At 40.2% G+C, this 16,750-nt stretch overlaps 1 protein-coding gene across 1 annotated transcript in view; it reads left to right on the top strand.

The window, feature by feature from the left end:
- LOC138853248 (probable glutamate receptor) overlaps window positions 1-16,750 on the top strand; it is a 72,815-nt gene that overhangs the window by 36,155 nt on the left and 19,910 nt on the right. The window contains exons 9-10 of the mRNA XM_070088967.1: window positions 2,960-3,177; window positions 15,243-15,423. Of these exons, the coding sequence (XP_069945068.1) occupies window positions 2,960-3,177; window positions 15,243-15,423 (399 nt within the window). The remainder of the gene's footprint in view (window positions 1-2,959; window positions 3,178-15,242; window positions 15,424-16,750) is intronic.

The following is a 16,750-nucleotide window of genomic DNA, read 5'->3' as shown; positions in this document are numbered from 1 at the left end:
TCAAGTCGGACCAACATGAAAATATCAAGACCTGAAGATCTTCTCGAATTTATTGTTCAGATCGGAGATGAAAGAGTCTTCCTCAATCTTCTCATTGCCATTCAGATAATGCTAACCATTGCAGTTTCCATTGCCAGCTGTCAGAGATCATTCAGCAAGTTAAAACTAATACTTTCGTATTTGAGAGCCTCCATGAGTAATGTAGACTCTGTGATGTTGCTCTGCTGAGTGTAGAAAGAGAAGAAACTGAAGAGAATGAATTTGAGCACATCATGTACCAGTTTGCGTCAGTGAAAGCAAGGAAACAGAAGTTGTAACTTTCATGTAGTGCCAGAATTTGTTAATTAAAAGATTGACGAGCTTGACTTGTATTTTTGAGCTGATTTTATGGCTAAGTTATCTAAACGATGGGCGTCAGATGTTTGGACAGGGGCACAATTTCAGTGCTTGCCAGAGGCGCTATTTTCCGTAGATACGCCCCTGAATATAAAAAATGATTAAATCAGAGATAATGTGTGAAATAAGTTCATAAAGAAAAGGTACCTGTTGATGGATGGTATTTTGAAGAGCCAAAATTTGCGTAATTCTTAGTGAAAAGGTTCACATATTCGGTTAAAAGAGAAACGTGTCAGTATAAACGGGTCCAAACTGATAAGCAGAGAAAAGAGGACAGAGTTTCAATTGCTTAGACATTTTCCATTAAAAACAAATTAAAACATTTTATTTGAAAGAACGAATAGGAATTATCTAGGCGAATAACTGTGAATATGTCAAGTGTATAAGACGACACACGTCGAACTGCAGCTCATTCAGATATTTATAAATGTGCTGTTACTCTGTACTCCATGCATGCACGAGAGACCCGTGATCCTTTAAGTCGTCCTGGTCAGCTGTAAGCAATATAGCCAGAGCCATCTTGCGGTAGTCTGCGACCTTAACTCATCTGGTGATCAATATTTACCCTGGCATTCTGACCTTTCAGGAAAAGGTTCACTAGATGGTTGAATTACCTCGTTTGTGAAATCATTCTTTCCAACCAGATTCTCTTAGGCCGACCAATGGTTATCATCATACTAGCTAGCTATCTTGGTTCCTTGTGAGCGTGTAATCACTCTTAACAGATGACGGTACTCAATGCTTATTAATATAGTATAGTCACTCTTCACTAATAAACTGGCTTGTGTTTACTATTTATGCACATAATGTCTGCTGACGGACATAGTCAAATCCCAAGTTCTCGCTGAATGTACTTTGTTGACTCTTTTTACTTACTAGCCGAGGATTACAAGATAGCCTAGTAATGAAGGTCTTTAAGTGCTGGAGTTCGTGAAAACAATTGTGAGAGCAAATATATACGGAATTATTGCGTAGTCTCTTAACACACGAAGGACTGAATCATACGGGACATAAACTTTCTTTGGATTTTATCCTACAAAAGCTCTGTAAAGCAAATTATTCGAGATACAGAAGGAAGATTTGTAGTTTATCATTGGAATGGAAAGAAACTTAGGAATGATTGAACTCCCTAAGCTAAAGTTAGAATATTAAAGTCTGTTGTAGAGTTTGGCTTTGTCAGAGAAAGTGGCAATTGTGCTATCAGTGTCAGTGGGAGTGTCAGAGCCACAGAGTTTTCGGTGCCAGTGAAGTGCCATGCCACTAAATATCAGTTAATGCCAGGGTCAGCTACAGATATATTAGTGAAAGAGGAAGCTACAGAGCTGTCAATTAAACAGACTGGTACAAAGATTTCATAATAAGCGTTAGTGGAACATGTACAAAAAAGGAGCAGTCAGTGCCAGTGTCAGCAAAGCTCAGGCAGCTACATAACTGTCAGTGTGAATAGAACAAATAGTTACAGAGCTATTAGTGGAACAGGCAGCTACAGAGGTGCCAGTTTCAGTATCAGTGGGACAGACAGCTATAGAGCTATCAATATCAGTGGAACAGGCAGCAATAGAGCTGTCGGTATCAATGAGACAGGCAGCTACAGAGCAGTCAGTCTCAGTATCAGTGGGACAGGCAGCTACAGAGCAGTCAGTCTCAGTATCAGTGGGACAGGCAGCTACAGAGCAGTCAGTCTCAGTATCAGTGGGACAGGCAGCTACAGAGCAGTCAGTCTCAGTATCAGTGGGACAGGCAGCTACAGAGCAGTCAGTCTCAGTATCAGTGGGACAGGCAGCTACAGAGCAGTCAGTCTCAGTATCAGTGGGACAGGCAGCTACAGAGCAGTCAGTGTCAGTATCAGTGGGACAGGCAGGTGCAGAGAAGCTGTCTGTGTCAACATAAGTGGAAAACCGGTGATGAGAGGATGACAATAACTGGTGCACACCAACATTTGTTATTTTCTCCCTCGATAAAATTTATAGATTTTGCAATAATGCAAAAAAAAAATCACTAAAACTTGTTCATGGAACAGTTAAGATCAAATTGTGTAGCATTCACTGCTGACTCCAGCTTCCAATTACAAGTCAATCCTCAAATGGATTTTTTTTAACTCACTTGTATACAGGTAACCAAAATGCAAATTGTGGATTATATTTCGTTTAGAAGGAAGGAAAAACAACAGACTTGTAAATTATATGAAATGTAAGTATTGCGCGCGTTAGTACTGTTTCAATTGTCAGGTGGTAATATGACGTAAGTTACATAAAAATACAGTGTAAACACAGGTGCATAGCAAGCTTTGATTGTTTTAATATTTCGCTCTGTGTAGAGTTTTATCCAGACAATGATGAAGCTGACTCAGCACCTGTGTCCTCCCTTCAGCACCGTCGGCGAGACGCTGTTGTATGAAGTACACAGTGAAATCTGGGTTAAATTGTTTTCTGTCTCATATTTTTTTTTATATTTGTTGATAATCATTTAATATTTCCACAACACTGATATGGTTTGCTCCTAAATAATTCAAGAGCATCAGTATTAGTATATTTCAATAATTTATTTATTGCATCCCTTCCAGATACGACGCTGCCTATAATCTGGTTGTGGGAGCGGGTGGTGTTGATGGTGTGGATGATGGTGACACTGGTGTTAACACGGAGTTACTCTGGCAACCTCATGGCTCTCCTGGCAGTGAGACACATCCCTCAACCTCACCAAACACTACGAGACGTGATGGACGACCCAGCTGTTACGGTGATATGGGAAAAAGACTCAGCAACTGTTGCTTATTTGAAAGTACGTCAGTTATATATATATATAACCAACATATAAAGCCTTGCACTGTCATCATTGTCTTGCTCTCTGATGAGGCCCGTTGGTCGAAATTAATTAGAGGATCGTTTGACTGTGTTTTCAATATGGTTATTCTGCATAATTGATATTACCTGTTTCTCTGATTATCATTCACACACATACACACACACACACACACACACACACCAGCGATGAGCCGGGGCCAGGAGCTATGAATCGATCCCTGAAACTACAAGTAGGTGAGTACACACACACTCGGTGCTGCGGGCGGGAGTTACAGCAACATTAATACTCAATGAATTTTAGTTTTTTTGTGGTGTACCCAAGGATACTGCAGGGATCATTAAACGTGTCAGGGTCAGTAAACAACCCCTTAAGTCAGAAAAGAGAGGTGAGGGACACAGTTTTATAAGGCAGAAGGGAGAGGCAGTAGGCCTAATGTGGTTTAGGCTGTGTTGCCACGTGTTATCATTAGATGTGCCCACAAAAAGAATAAAGTGCAGATGGGTGTGTGACCGATGAAAGACGCACAGTAAATAGGAATAAATTATATACCGTTAAGAAACAAAATTGGAGGTACGATGCCAGGACAACACCACGACGAGCTGGATAATCCAGGCTGCTACGCGAGTATTCATATGTGGTAAGGAAGTCAGGTGTGGGTTCTAGGTGCCGCCAGCTGTAACGTGAAGGATCCACTCTTAGCATGAACAAGGAATAGGCTAATATGTGCTTATTATCATACAGCAATTAGTACTAAAAATAGAAGTCAGGACTGGAAAACAGGTGTCTGTTACACTCAGGCTAATAGGAAGTAGAATATACATAGAAGATACAATGTTAGTAGGAGGTTGTTGGGTTAGGTTAGGTCAGGGCAAGTAACACATGTGTACACGCAACATACACACACACACACACACACACACACACACACACACACACACACACACACACACACACACACACACACACACACACACACACACACACATTTCCTTTCCCTCTACTCATTCATCCAATGTTGTTATAGTGGCACACCAAAACTCCTCTTTGGTGAGCATGAAATCAACTCAGGTGAAAGTGCACAGAAGGGAGACTCTCCTCGACCCTTCCTTATTAAGGAAGTCACAGGAAGGCTGTCCAGTGAGCTCAACCTCTAGTTCATTGATGATGGCACTGCAGAATCCCTCCTGGATGATATCAGACAAATAGAATAAACTAAGAATGAGTTTTGTGAAGGCTTACTCAGCCCTGTAACAACTTCAGACAGTATTACTAAGGCTGGCTCCTCCTCAGGAAAATTAATGAATAGAAAAAGAATATAAACTGACAAACATAAACACTTTATTATTTAGAAAATATAAAATATAAAACACTTAAATTTGAAATATTGATCCTGCCTTAAAGAAAATGAAAAATGAAAAATATAAATGATATCTGAATTCAACGCTAATATATATATATAAAATTTGGTTGTCTGGTGTTGGTGACACTGCGTGTTGTTGAAATCGTAGCTGTTGCCGATGATGGGGGGGGGGGGTCGCAGGTGTTGGTGACAACCCACCGGCTCGTTCTTCACAGATTTTATAGCCGTCAATAATCCGTCCAGATGACAGGAAAGCAGGTTTTCTCCACTGCAATGATGAGGGGTTATATCCTGCTACTTGCATAAATAAACACGTAAGTGGATCAAAAATTGGGGCTCTCAGAACGTTAGTCCGTCTCCTTCAATTTCTTCTCGTTGATTAGCAGGTGACCCTCTCTGTCCTTTCAAGCTGTAAAGAGAGACAGATTACCCACTGCTTAAGAAATCACTCTCCATGATAAGTACAATACCTAAAAGATGTGGTGATTATTAAAACATTTTAACCTATCAAGACTGAAAGGACTAAGTTAATTATTGGTCAAAAGTGAAGCTTTCAAACAATAAGTCCACTAAAATATGATCAGGCGTGTACTTACAGTAGTGTTGGGAGCTGTGAGTCGAGTGATTTACTGTTTGACCGGATCCTCACACGTCACCTTTCGGGGGGGGGGGAGAAGGGAGGGGAAGGGATAGTGGGAGCTAGACTGACCCTACCTTAACAAGCAGCCAGTAATCAAAGTATCACTTTCGGGGAGGGGGAAAAAGGGGGGGAATAGCGGGAGCTGGACTTACCCTACCTTAACAAGTAGCCGGCAATGAAACTATTGTTACTATATACTCCCTTGCTACTCCTATCTATTGAACGTTTCCCTCACACTCCCCCATACGAAGACTTATAGTCAAGGAGTTTAAGAAGAATAGGCGAGGAAAAAGTTCAAACATGTGGAAGTTGCATAAGGCAACAAATCTTTTACTGACTGTTATGACTTAACCAGTCAGAGAAATAATTGGATGAACCATTGATATACACAATATGGAACTTAAAAGCCTGGAGTGCCAATGTCCACCTCAAGAGGCGACTGTTGGTTCCCTTAAAAGTTTCTAGGTATATCAAAAGTTTGTGGTCCGTTTCTAAAATGAATTCTTTTCCCAGCAAATAAAATTTAAGTTTGAGATACCCCACACAAGGGCCAAACATTCCTTTTCTATGGTGGAGTATCTCGTTTCTGCGGGAAGGAGTTTCCGGCTTAGGAAGCATACAGGGAAGGGAGTACCATCATGGTATTGTAGTAACACCGAACCTAAGCCAGTATTGGAGGCATCAGTTCTTAAACAAAATGTTTTATTAATATCTGGAATCTTAAGTATAGGGTCTTTCGAGAAGATATTTTTAGTCTCATTAAACTTTTCCCGAGCTACGTCGGAAAGTTCAAGAGGTTCCTTCACAGACTTTTTAAGGAAGTCAGATAAGATGCCTGTAATATCAGTAAGGTTCGGGATAAACCGTGCATAAAAATTTACAGAACCAAGAAAGCTACGCATGAGCTTCTTGGTTTTGGGGAATTTAAATTCTAATAAAGCTTTGATCTTACTGGGGAGAGGCTGCAGAGAGTTATTAGAAAGTATCAGTCCAAGATATCTAATCTTGTTATACCCAAGGAAGCATTTCTTCAGCTTGGCAGTGAGGCCATATGAGCGTAACCTACGCAAAACTGATGTTAATGTTTGGATATGTTCGCCCCATGTGGATGTCATTACGTAAATGTTATCAAAATAAACTGAAACATTTGGCATATTGCCCAAGACCTTTCTCATTAGTCTCACGTAGGTAGCACAGGCAGTTACCAAACCGAAGGGCATAGTTCTATACTGCATCAGTCCTTGATGTGTAGGAAAAGCGGTGTACTGCTTAGAAGAAGGATCTAACATTACTTGATGATATGCCTGAGCAATATCAATCTCTGAAAAGAAGGAAGAGTCATAAAATTTGTGTAGATTGCTATCTATTAAGGGCATAGGCTCAGTATCCCACCGAGTGATAGCATTAAGGCCTCTGAAGTCAATAGCAAGTCTATATGAATTATCCTCCTTCTTAACCATGACTACTGGTGAACAATATGAAGATACTGAAGGTTCAATGATCTTTAGTTTTAATAATTTGTCTACCTCTCGGTCAAATGCATCCCTAAGGTGAACTGGAACTGGGTATATTTTCGTTTGATAGGATTGTGCGTCACTAAGTCAATCTTATGGACTACCGTGGAGGTAACACCTGGAATATCAGTAAAGACGTCTGAAAAGTTACTCACACATTGAAGTAGTTCATGTCTCTTATGGTCATCCAAAGATTCATTAATAATAATGTTGGTTGCGTCCGAGTGGTCAAGAGTCACCAAGTCATGTAGTTCTTCATCATAGTCTAAGTTAGAGGTGTCAATTACACACACCTTATATTCTTCAGTTGTCTTATCAAGTTCGTGTGGAAAAACTAGTCAAAGTTATTAAGGCACTTAACCGAATTTCTTCGGTAATATTTCTTAAGGATGTTGATATGATAAAGCTTAGGTTTCCCCTTGACTTCTATGAGGTAGTCAACTTTCCCACAAATTTTTAATACTTTATATGGACCTTTTCATGCTACTAATAATTTATTTGACTTGATAGGCAAAAGTACCAGAACTTCATCCCCTACTTTAAAACTTCTCCTCTGACTTTTGGAATCAAAATAGGTTTTGTACTGGTCCATTGACAAGCTTAAGTTTTTCGAAACTATGTCAGAGGTCTCCTCAAGTTTGGATCTAAGGTCAAGGAGAAACTGATAAGAAGACTGAACCTCAGCACTCACCTCCTCATTAGTCCATAAGTCATGAAGGATGAACAATGGGCCTCTGGCCTGTCTACCATAGAGAAGTTCAAAAGGTGAAAACCCTAAAGAGTCACTAGGAACTTCCCTCATGGCAAACAAAGCACAGGGTAGGTAACGATGCCACTCCTTAGGTTTAAGGGAGCAAAGTTTCCTTAAAATGGACTTGAGAATCGAATGCTGGCGCTCAATCCTCCCATTACAGCTGGGATGATAGGGTGTGGTGAAGAGAGGCTTCACTCCCAGAAGTTGGTATAGATGTTGCATTAAGTCAGATGTGAATTGTGTCCCACGGTCAGACAAAATTTCTCTAGGGATGCCCACTCCGGAGAACATGGACAAAAGGGCTTCAGCCACCTCTGTAGTAGTTATGGTCTTTAAGGGAACGGCTTCAGGGAAACTCGAAGCATAATCAACTAATGTTAATATATATCTATGTCCCCCAGATGAAAGTGGAGATAAAGGACCAACGATGTCAATAGCTACTCTTTCAAACGGTACAGTAACGACTGGCATTTTGACCATAGGTACTCGCCTGGTACCTCGGGAGGATGACAGATTGCAAACTTTATACGATCTACAATAAGTAGTGACATGTGAGGACATTTTTGGCCAAAAATAGGTTTCCCTAATTTTATTTAAGGTTTTACGATGCGAGAAATGTCCGGCCACTGGAGGTCATGAGCCATTTTAAGAACAGTCTCTCTGAATTGACTTGGAACAAGTAAGATGGAATAGTCTATCTCATCTGAATTTAATTTGAATACTGACTTGTACAAGATACCTTTTATATATTCAAATTTATATGAAAAGTTTTTCCTTTGGATAACTTGATTTTGTTTAGCGGCATTATGGCAATTCTGAAGAGAAGGGCAATTACGTTGTAAATTGACAAAGGAGTCCATCGATATATCTAAAGGCTTAAAGTCAGGGAAAATCAAAGGATGGATAGTAGGAGAAGCCTGGGCTTTGGTCTGAGCCCTAGTCGAGACATTTATAGTATCGGAGGAGATATCTTCACTTTCATCTAACAAGTGAACCGGTGATCCTACTACCTCGCTTTCGAGAGTAGCATCACTGGTTTTTAATCCCACATGAATCTCTCGAGACATTGTCTCATCTGAACTTTCGAGGGGCTTCTCTGACTCTACAGGAAGAGGATCTGAAAAGCTTATGTCCACCTTTGGTGATGAAATGTCAACCTCAGAAGGAAGAATGGCACCTTTTACCTTACCTATTAGTACGGAGCAAGAAGTGATGGGAGCTAGTACGGCTTCAGACCAACCTGTGAACCATTTAGACCTAATGTAGCAACGGATGGTAGGAAAAGTGTCCGTACGGCCCAAGTAGTCTGAAAGTATAGCAGAGGAATGAGTTTCTTTAAGGTTAGGGAACAGCTTATCAGAAATGACTATACATGTGCATCCAGTGCCCCGTAAAATGGTAGATACATTAAGTCCATTAACTGTTCATGAACAGAAGGGTGCTTGGTCATTACAGTGTTTAAAACATCTTCCAACTTTTTGGACCTTAGAAGGACAATCTGGACGTTTATGTCCCTTAACAACACACAAATGACAAACATGAATAAAAGAAGTCATTTTACTTTCCACTAGAGGTTTTGATTTCTTAAGATCTGATGACCCCTTGCCCTTAGGGTTCGATCCCTTTATAGGAATTGTGAGCCTCAGTATACAGGTCAGCAGCCTCAGCAACTTCCTCAGCTTTAATCAGGTTACGTTCTCTGATGAATGTTCGTATCTGGTGAGGAAGAGCTGTCAGGAACTGGTCAGCATCCATGAAGTCTCTAAGAGATTCATAACTGTGATCAATTCCTGAACTCTCTATCCAAAAGTCGAACAAACGAAAGAGTGTTACCTGTAACTGCTGAAAGTTCTGGCCAGGCTGTAAGGTGGCATACCTGAAATCGTTCCTGTAAGAATTTGTGGTTTTTTGATATGCTTTAAGGATTGCCATCTTCAGTAGGTTATAATTACATATGATATCCTGCGACAAAGTTGCATAGATATTCAAAGCGGTAACAGAAAATAACATTCCTAACCTGGTAGCCAAGGTGTCAGCAGGCCATTCACAGAGGGTAGCGGTATTTTCAAACCTGATAATGTATAAAGTAATGTCTTCACCCTCTGTGAAGGGAGGTAAATTAGGTGTTGGAATATGTGCACTAGCTGCATGATGTTCAATTACTCCTTCCTCTAATTGTTGTTATGTAAGAGTTAACTTTTTATACTCTAATTCAAGGCGAGCTTTTTCGAGCTTGCGATCCTTTTCTCTCTCTATTAACTCGAGTTCTCTAGCTTTTTCCTCACGTTCTCTAGCTTTTTCCTCACGTTCTCTAGCTTTTTTCTCACTTTCTCTAGCTTTTTCCTCACGTTCTCTATCCTTTGCTCTTTCCTCAAGTTCTCTTAATTTAACTTGTTCTTCACGTACTCTAGCTCTCTCCTCACGATCAAGTCTATCACGCTCCTTTTTGTCTTCTCTCTCTCTTTCTAACTGTCTTTCTTGGATTTCTCTCTCAATTCTCTCTCTCTCCTTTTTGTCTCTCTTTCGAGTCTCTCTCTCTCCTTTTCTTCTTCTCTTTCCCTTTCTAACTGTCTTTCTTCTCTCTCAATTCTCTCTCTTTCAAGTCTTTCCTGGATCTTAGCACTAATGAAAGATTCTAAATTTTTCCCTGTTATTCCTAACTTACTTCCAGCATTCATCCAAAACTGGTATTCCTCCATACTTTCAAGAATAACTTAAACTATCAGGGGAAATGAAATGGGTATTAAAGAAAACAGAGGGTTCAATTCCTGCTCCGCTCAAACTGCAAATAAACCAGATGGCTCGATCCCTGCTTCAATTAAACAATATGTATTAATGAAAACGAAGGGTTCTATGCCGGCTCTGAGCAAACAGTAAGTTGAATGGGGTCACTTGACCATCCAATCTTCTCACCAACAAATCAAGAGTGTCCTATGACAGTTCCCTTGATATAATAAAGAGCTCAATGAAACAAATTGTCACTGGAAAATCTCGGGTCCCTGGAGTCTAATCCTCCAAAGTGTTTCAAGCTCGAACAAAAAGGTGGCAGAATTAAATATTATATCCTGCCTGACTTGACTTACAATAAATCGAGACCATAACAATCACCAAATCTTTTAAATACCTGTACTGTAGTCCTACCATAGAGAATGATTACTCATGGTTGGTGGTAACCGTCTGTGGTATGCGGCGTTGAAGTTCCAATGGTAGATTCGAGATGGAGTTGAATCTTGATTCAGTCGAGTTGATCCTGGCAAGGTCGCCACTTGTGAAGACTTACTCAGCCCTGTAACAACTTCAGACAGTATTACCAAGGCTGGCTCCTCCTCAGGAAAATTAATGAATAGAAAAAGAATATAAACTGACAAACATAAACACTTTATTATTTAGAAAATTTAAAATATAAAACACTTAAATATGAAATATTGATCCTACCTTAAAGAAAATGAAAAATGAAAAATATAAATGATAACTGAATTCAACGCTAATAAAAATATATATATATATATATATATATATATATATATATATATATATATATATATATATATATATATATATATATATATATATATATAAAACTTGGGTGTCTGGTGTTGGTGACACTGTGTGTTGTTGAAATCGTAGCTGTTGCCGATGATGGGGGGGGGGGTCGCAGGTGTTGGTGACAACCCACCGGCTCGTTCTTCACAGATTTTATAGCTGTCAATAATCCGTCCAGATGACAGGAAAGCAGGTTTTCTCCACTGCAATGATGAGGGGTTATATCCTGCTACTTGCATACATAAACAGGTAAGTGGATCAAAAATTGGGACGTCTCAGAACGTTAGTCCGTCTCCTTCAATTTCTACTCGTTGATTAGCAGGTGACCCTCTCTGTCCTTTCAAGCTGTAAAGAGAGACAGATTACGCACTGCTTAAGAAATCACTCTCCATGATAAGTACAATACCTAAAAGATGTGGTGATTATTAAAACATTTTAACCTATCAAGACTGAAAGGACTAAGTTAATTATAGTTCAAAAGTGAAGCTTTCAACCAATAAGTCCACTAAAATATGATCAGGCGTGTACTTACAGTAGTGTTGGGAGCTGTGAGTCGAGTGATTTACTGTTTGACCGGAGCCCCACACGTCACCTTTCGGGGGGGGGGAGAAGGGAGGGGAAGGGATAGCGGGAGCTAGACTGACCCTACCTTAACAAGCAGCCGGCAATGAAACTATTGTTACTATATACTCCCTCGCTACTCCTATCTATTGAACTTTTCCCTCACAAGTTTAGATCTATCCTTGAGCCCCTTCAAATCAGGGTCGCCTTGCTTGAGCCCTTGATCTAGTCGACGGTGCTCTCTTTGGTGCTCCTCTTGGTTCCAGTGCCATTGACTTAATTACAGAGAGAAAAAACTCCGATCTCAAGAAAATCAAAGCACAGTTTGGAGACATAGATGCGCTTAAGGCCTTCTACCTCAGATGACTCTTCCTCTCTGAACTCAAGGAATATGACATCCTTTAACGGCTCATGCTAGATATCGTCCTAAACCTTTCCCTTTGATGAAAAACAGTGGATTCATGCTTTGCTTTCAGTCAGACTCGGTGGACTGGGTTATTCGTACAACCCACTAAATTACCCTTCCAGTTTTCTTGCTCTCCTCCATGGCTTCAAATCAGCTAGTAAATAAAATTCTACTAGAGGATCTGGGTGATTTAGCATAAGCACTGAACTCATCTTCACTAGTGACATCACTGAGAATCTCACTGCTTAACCAGCTGTGATGCAGGCCTACACACAATCCACATTGCAGAGAAAAAAAATGTATAAAAATATGATAGTTGTGACAACGTTCCCCAGAGAGACTGCCCATCTGAATCTGTGAGTTCACAACTCTCTGAAGATCTCGTCTTAACGTTTGAATTTTGGCAATGGTCACACGTATCGACCTGATACGTGTGACCATACGTGCTGCCCCCAATCCATACTGATTATAAGTATATTTACGAAAAAGAATAAACTAATCAACATATTCTACATGGTCTAAACTGTTTGAACTCTAAGTGTTGGTATGTCAAACACAACGAAGTCAACATCATCTATTGGAACCCCACTATGGCTGGGTACCCGGCTTAGAGAGAACCCCAATTTCTAGCATTTAAGAATCTCCGTAATCAAGCTACTCGCCCTGTTGGACTCACACTCTATCCCTGGAAGAATAGCAGACTCCTAGCATGAGACTATACTTACATATCCAGTCTAACTGACACCTGTATCCATACTATCCATACTATAGTACTGGGCAACAGGAAGGTGCTGCTGATCACAAGCAAGAATCCAAACTCAGGAAATGTGGAGACGTGGGCCGCCAAGGCCAATTTGTCCCAGTAAGATCAGAGAACCTTGGACCTTGGGATAAATATTCAAGTCTTACTCAAGAAACTGGGTTCAAGGCTCAGTGACACTCTTCCAGCATTTCAGTGTGAGAATCGAAAGGAAAAAAATGCCTGCTGCATTCTTAGCTCTCGTCCAGCTGAAGATGAAGATGATCAATAATCTAGTTTAAAATATTATTATAGTGAATACATGGTTGTATAAATTAAATAAATAAAGCCTAAGTAGTATGGAATGTGCCGGAGCAGTCACTTTTCTTTTCAAATTTTGAGTGGGGGCTGCCCCCCAATTTTTTGAGTGGGGTCTTGCTCCCCTTTCTCGATTTTTTCTTCTCCCCCTGATCCCACCCTCCATTTATAATTTCAGAGGGAGGCGGAACCCCCACTCAAAGAAAGTGACCACTCTGGCACATTCACTATTACTAGCCTATTTAAAATAATATGGGAAGTGGAAGAAGAAAATTTTTCAAACGGCTTCCAAAAATTTAAATTTTCCTTTGAACGAATTATAAGAAATTTTTCGAAACAATCGCTCAAAGATGCCATATCTCCAGCACTAAGAAATAAACACCTCCTTATCTGTGATGAGCCATCCTGAGTGACTATGCTGCTCTAGAAGAAATTATAAAAGCGATCATGGGACTACATCTGTGCATCTACAATACCCCGTAGTTGAAGGCAGTGGTGACAGAAATTTCAGGTAGACGTACAAGATCCACAAATACCTTGGCCTAGCACAATGCTATATTTTTTTTTCAAATATTACTGGAACCTCTGAGCATAGAGCATATGACAGGATACAGGGCAAGTGCAACCAGCTTTCTTTTCCAGAGATACAGTGCTGCCATCCGGAGAAAGAACCCTGGACCACTGTGGGCACTGTGGGCACTGTGGGCACTGTGGGCACTGTGGGCACTGTGGGCATAACCCATCTCTGACGAGTTGAATGAACTATTTGAAATATAGGATAGTGCGTGACCATCTAATGGTTCAAGTCGGACTGAAACGTCGTCGTAAGTCTCTTTCTCCTCTTATGTGCGGGTTATTTGTGTATTGTTCCATCACTGTATTGTGCCTTTTTATTCTTTTACATTTTGTGATGTCGTACATGGTATTTTCATTCCACTGAATATTTCTAACAAGGTCAAAAAATAATTTATACATGTGTATGGGTATGGAAAGAATAGCTCTGGGGGAACCTCATCATTCTTCCCTAAAGAATATTCATTCTCTTTTCTCAAACTGTGGGTGCCCCCCCCAAAGAAAAAATCTCAAAAGAATCTCCCAAGAGAACAGTGTTGACAATTCTCACTTTTTTAAAATTCTTTATATTTTTATCCCGCACCTCTTTCCGACACTCTAGCATTCAGGTCTTTCACAACTCCATCAACAAATGGGTTAAACAACGGTAGTAATATCTCACATCCCTGTCTAATGTGTACTTTTACTGGGAAGTAATTCCCTCTCCTACATTTTCTAACCTGAGCCTCACTACCCATATAATTTTGTTTACTGCTTTTGGAAAATTCGTATCAATTTCATACATTTGTAACACCTGCCACACTGCTCCTCAGTCCCCGTTGTCATATCCCTTTTCTAAGTTCATAAACGCAGCAAATATTGCCTTACCTTTACCCAAACATTGTTTACTTACATGCTTCAATATACGAATAAACACTTGGTCTACACATTAAACACTTGGTCTACACATTAAACACTTGGTAGACACATTAAACACTTGGTCTACACATTAAACACTTGGTTGACACATTAAACACTTGGTCTACACATTAAACACTTGGTCTACACATTAAACGCTTGGTTGACACATTAAACACTTGGTCTACAAATTAAACACTTGGTCTACACATTAAACGCTTGGTTGACACATTAAACACTTGGTCTACACATTAAACACTTGGTCTACACATTAAACGCTTGGTTGACACATTAAACACTTGGTCTACACATTAAACACTTGGTCTACACATTAAACACTTGGTTTACAAATTAAACACTTGGTCTACACATTAAACACTTGGTCTACACATTAAACACTTGGTTTACAAATTAAACACTTGGTCTACACATTAAACACTTGGTCTACACATTAAACACTTGGTTTACAAATTAAACACTTGGTCTACACATTAAACACTTGGTCTATACATTAAACACTTGGTCAACACATTAAACACTTGGTTTACAAATTAAACACTTGGTCTACACATTAAACACATGGTCTACACATTAAACAATTGAACTACACATTCCCTACCCTTCCTAAAATCTTTTTTTATAGTTCCTCTACAATCCTGCTTTCTGTCTTACTTTTAATTCTTTCAATAATAACTCTACCGTATTTAACACACTTTTATCTCCTTTTTCCATACAGTCAGCGGAGTCCTCTATACACAGAAAAATAATGGATGCAGAAAAGACTGGTCGGCTCATATACAGACCACGTCCGCAGTTCCTTGAACTTATAGACACTTTGGTGCGACGGGGGGACCACGTCATTTCTAGTTCTCATAATGGTTTCAGGAATATTATTGGTCATGATTTCACGAAAACAGGTATTCTATAAAAAATGAGATGTTAAATTTCATGTATGAGAAATAGGTATAAATGAAATAGATAAAAATGCCTTTCATGCAGATAACACTAATAATCTCGTGTACAACATCGCAACTAACATTCACACCTCACTGCTTAGGACAAATGTGAACTTCTGTATTAGAGATACCATGAAGCATGTTTACTTTTGTTGTTCTCCCATAACACACGTGTCAGTGGTCTTCCTGCAGTGCACAAACCCACAAGCCAGTAGTTTCACTAACACCTAAGCACTTTAAGCCCCACATGTAATACCACTCCCACGGCACTACATGAGCCACTGTCACTTTTATCAGTTATATACTTTAAAAAAACAGTGTTCAGTGAAATGTAGTACAAACAAAAGGCGTCTTTGCATTTGCTTCGTTTTTCACTAATTAAATTTTATTATGGCTACTGTATGACTCACGAAATCGTAATGACACGACTGCAAACAAACCATACCACGGGCGGGATTTGAACCCGCGGTCAGAGAGTCTCAAAACTCCAGACCGTCGCGTCTGGTCCAGTGGCTAACGCGACGGTCTGGGGTTTTGAGACTCTCTGACCGCGGATTCAAATCCCGCCCGTGGTATGGTTTTTTTATAACTACTGAAGATTACAAATGCATCTGCATGATTGAAACTTAAAGAGGTTCAAAAGTAAAGGTCACTGAGGAGATAATGATAGGTGGCAGTGGTCTCCTCTTGTTTGAATACCCGCCTCAACAAGCAATCTGTTTAGCAATGAAACCACGAAACAAGTGGTTTCGAATCATTTACCAAACTGCGGCAGATCAGGGTTCGACCCCACGACTCACTGTCGTGCGGTCGAACCCTGACCTGGCAGAAATTAATCCTGGAGCATACCATTGCCACGAGTGTCCTCGCAACATGAAGCAAGCCTAGTTCGCTAGACTCATGTTGTTTGTAGGATCGATGGCGGAGTGGATAAGGTAACGTGTACATTGTGTGGTCTCTTGAGGCGGGACAATGTGTCGTAGGGTTGAACCCTGGACTGCCGCAGTTTGGTAAATGCTTCAAAACAACTTGCTTCGTTTTTTCATTGCTAAATAGACTACTTGTTGAGGCGGGTATTCAAACAGGAGGAGGCTGAAATTAATTCTTGAACACACCACTGCCATGAGTGTCCTCGCAACATGAAGGAAGCCTAATTCGCTAGGCTCATGTTGTTTGTAGGATCGACGGCGGAGTGGATAAGGTAACGTGTACATTGTGTGGTCTCTTGAGGCGGGACAATGTGTCGTGGGGTCGAACCCTGGCCTACCGCAGTTTGGTAAATTATATA

The sequence above is a fragment of the Cherax quadricarinatus genome, chromosome 26 (assembly GCF_038502225.1).
Source record: "Cherax quadricarinatus isolate ZL_2023a chromosome 26, ASM3850222v1, whole genome shotgun sequence".
Lineage (NCBI taxonomy): Eukaryota > Metazoa > Arthropoda > Malacostraca > Decapoda > Parastacidae > Cherax > Cherax quadricarinatus.
The sequence above is the reverse complement of the archived record's forward strand: the minus strand, read 5'-3'. Positions and strand labels throughout refer to the sequence as shown.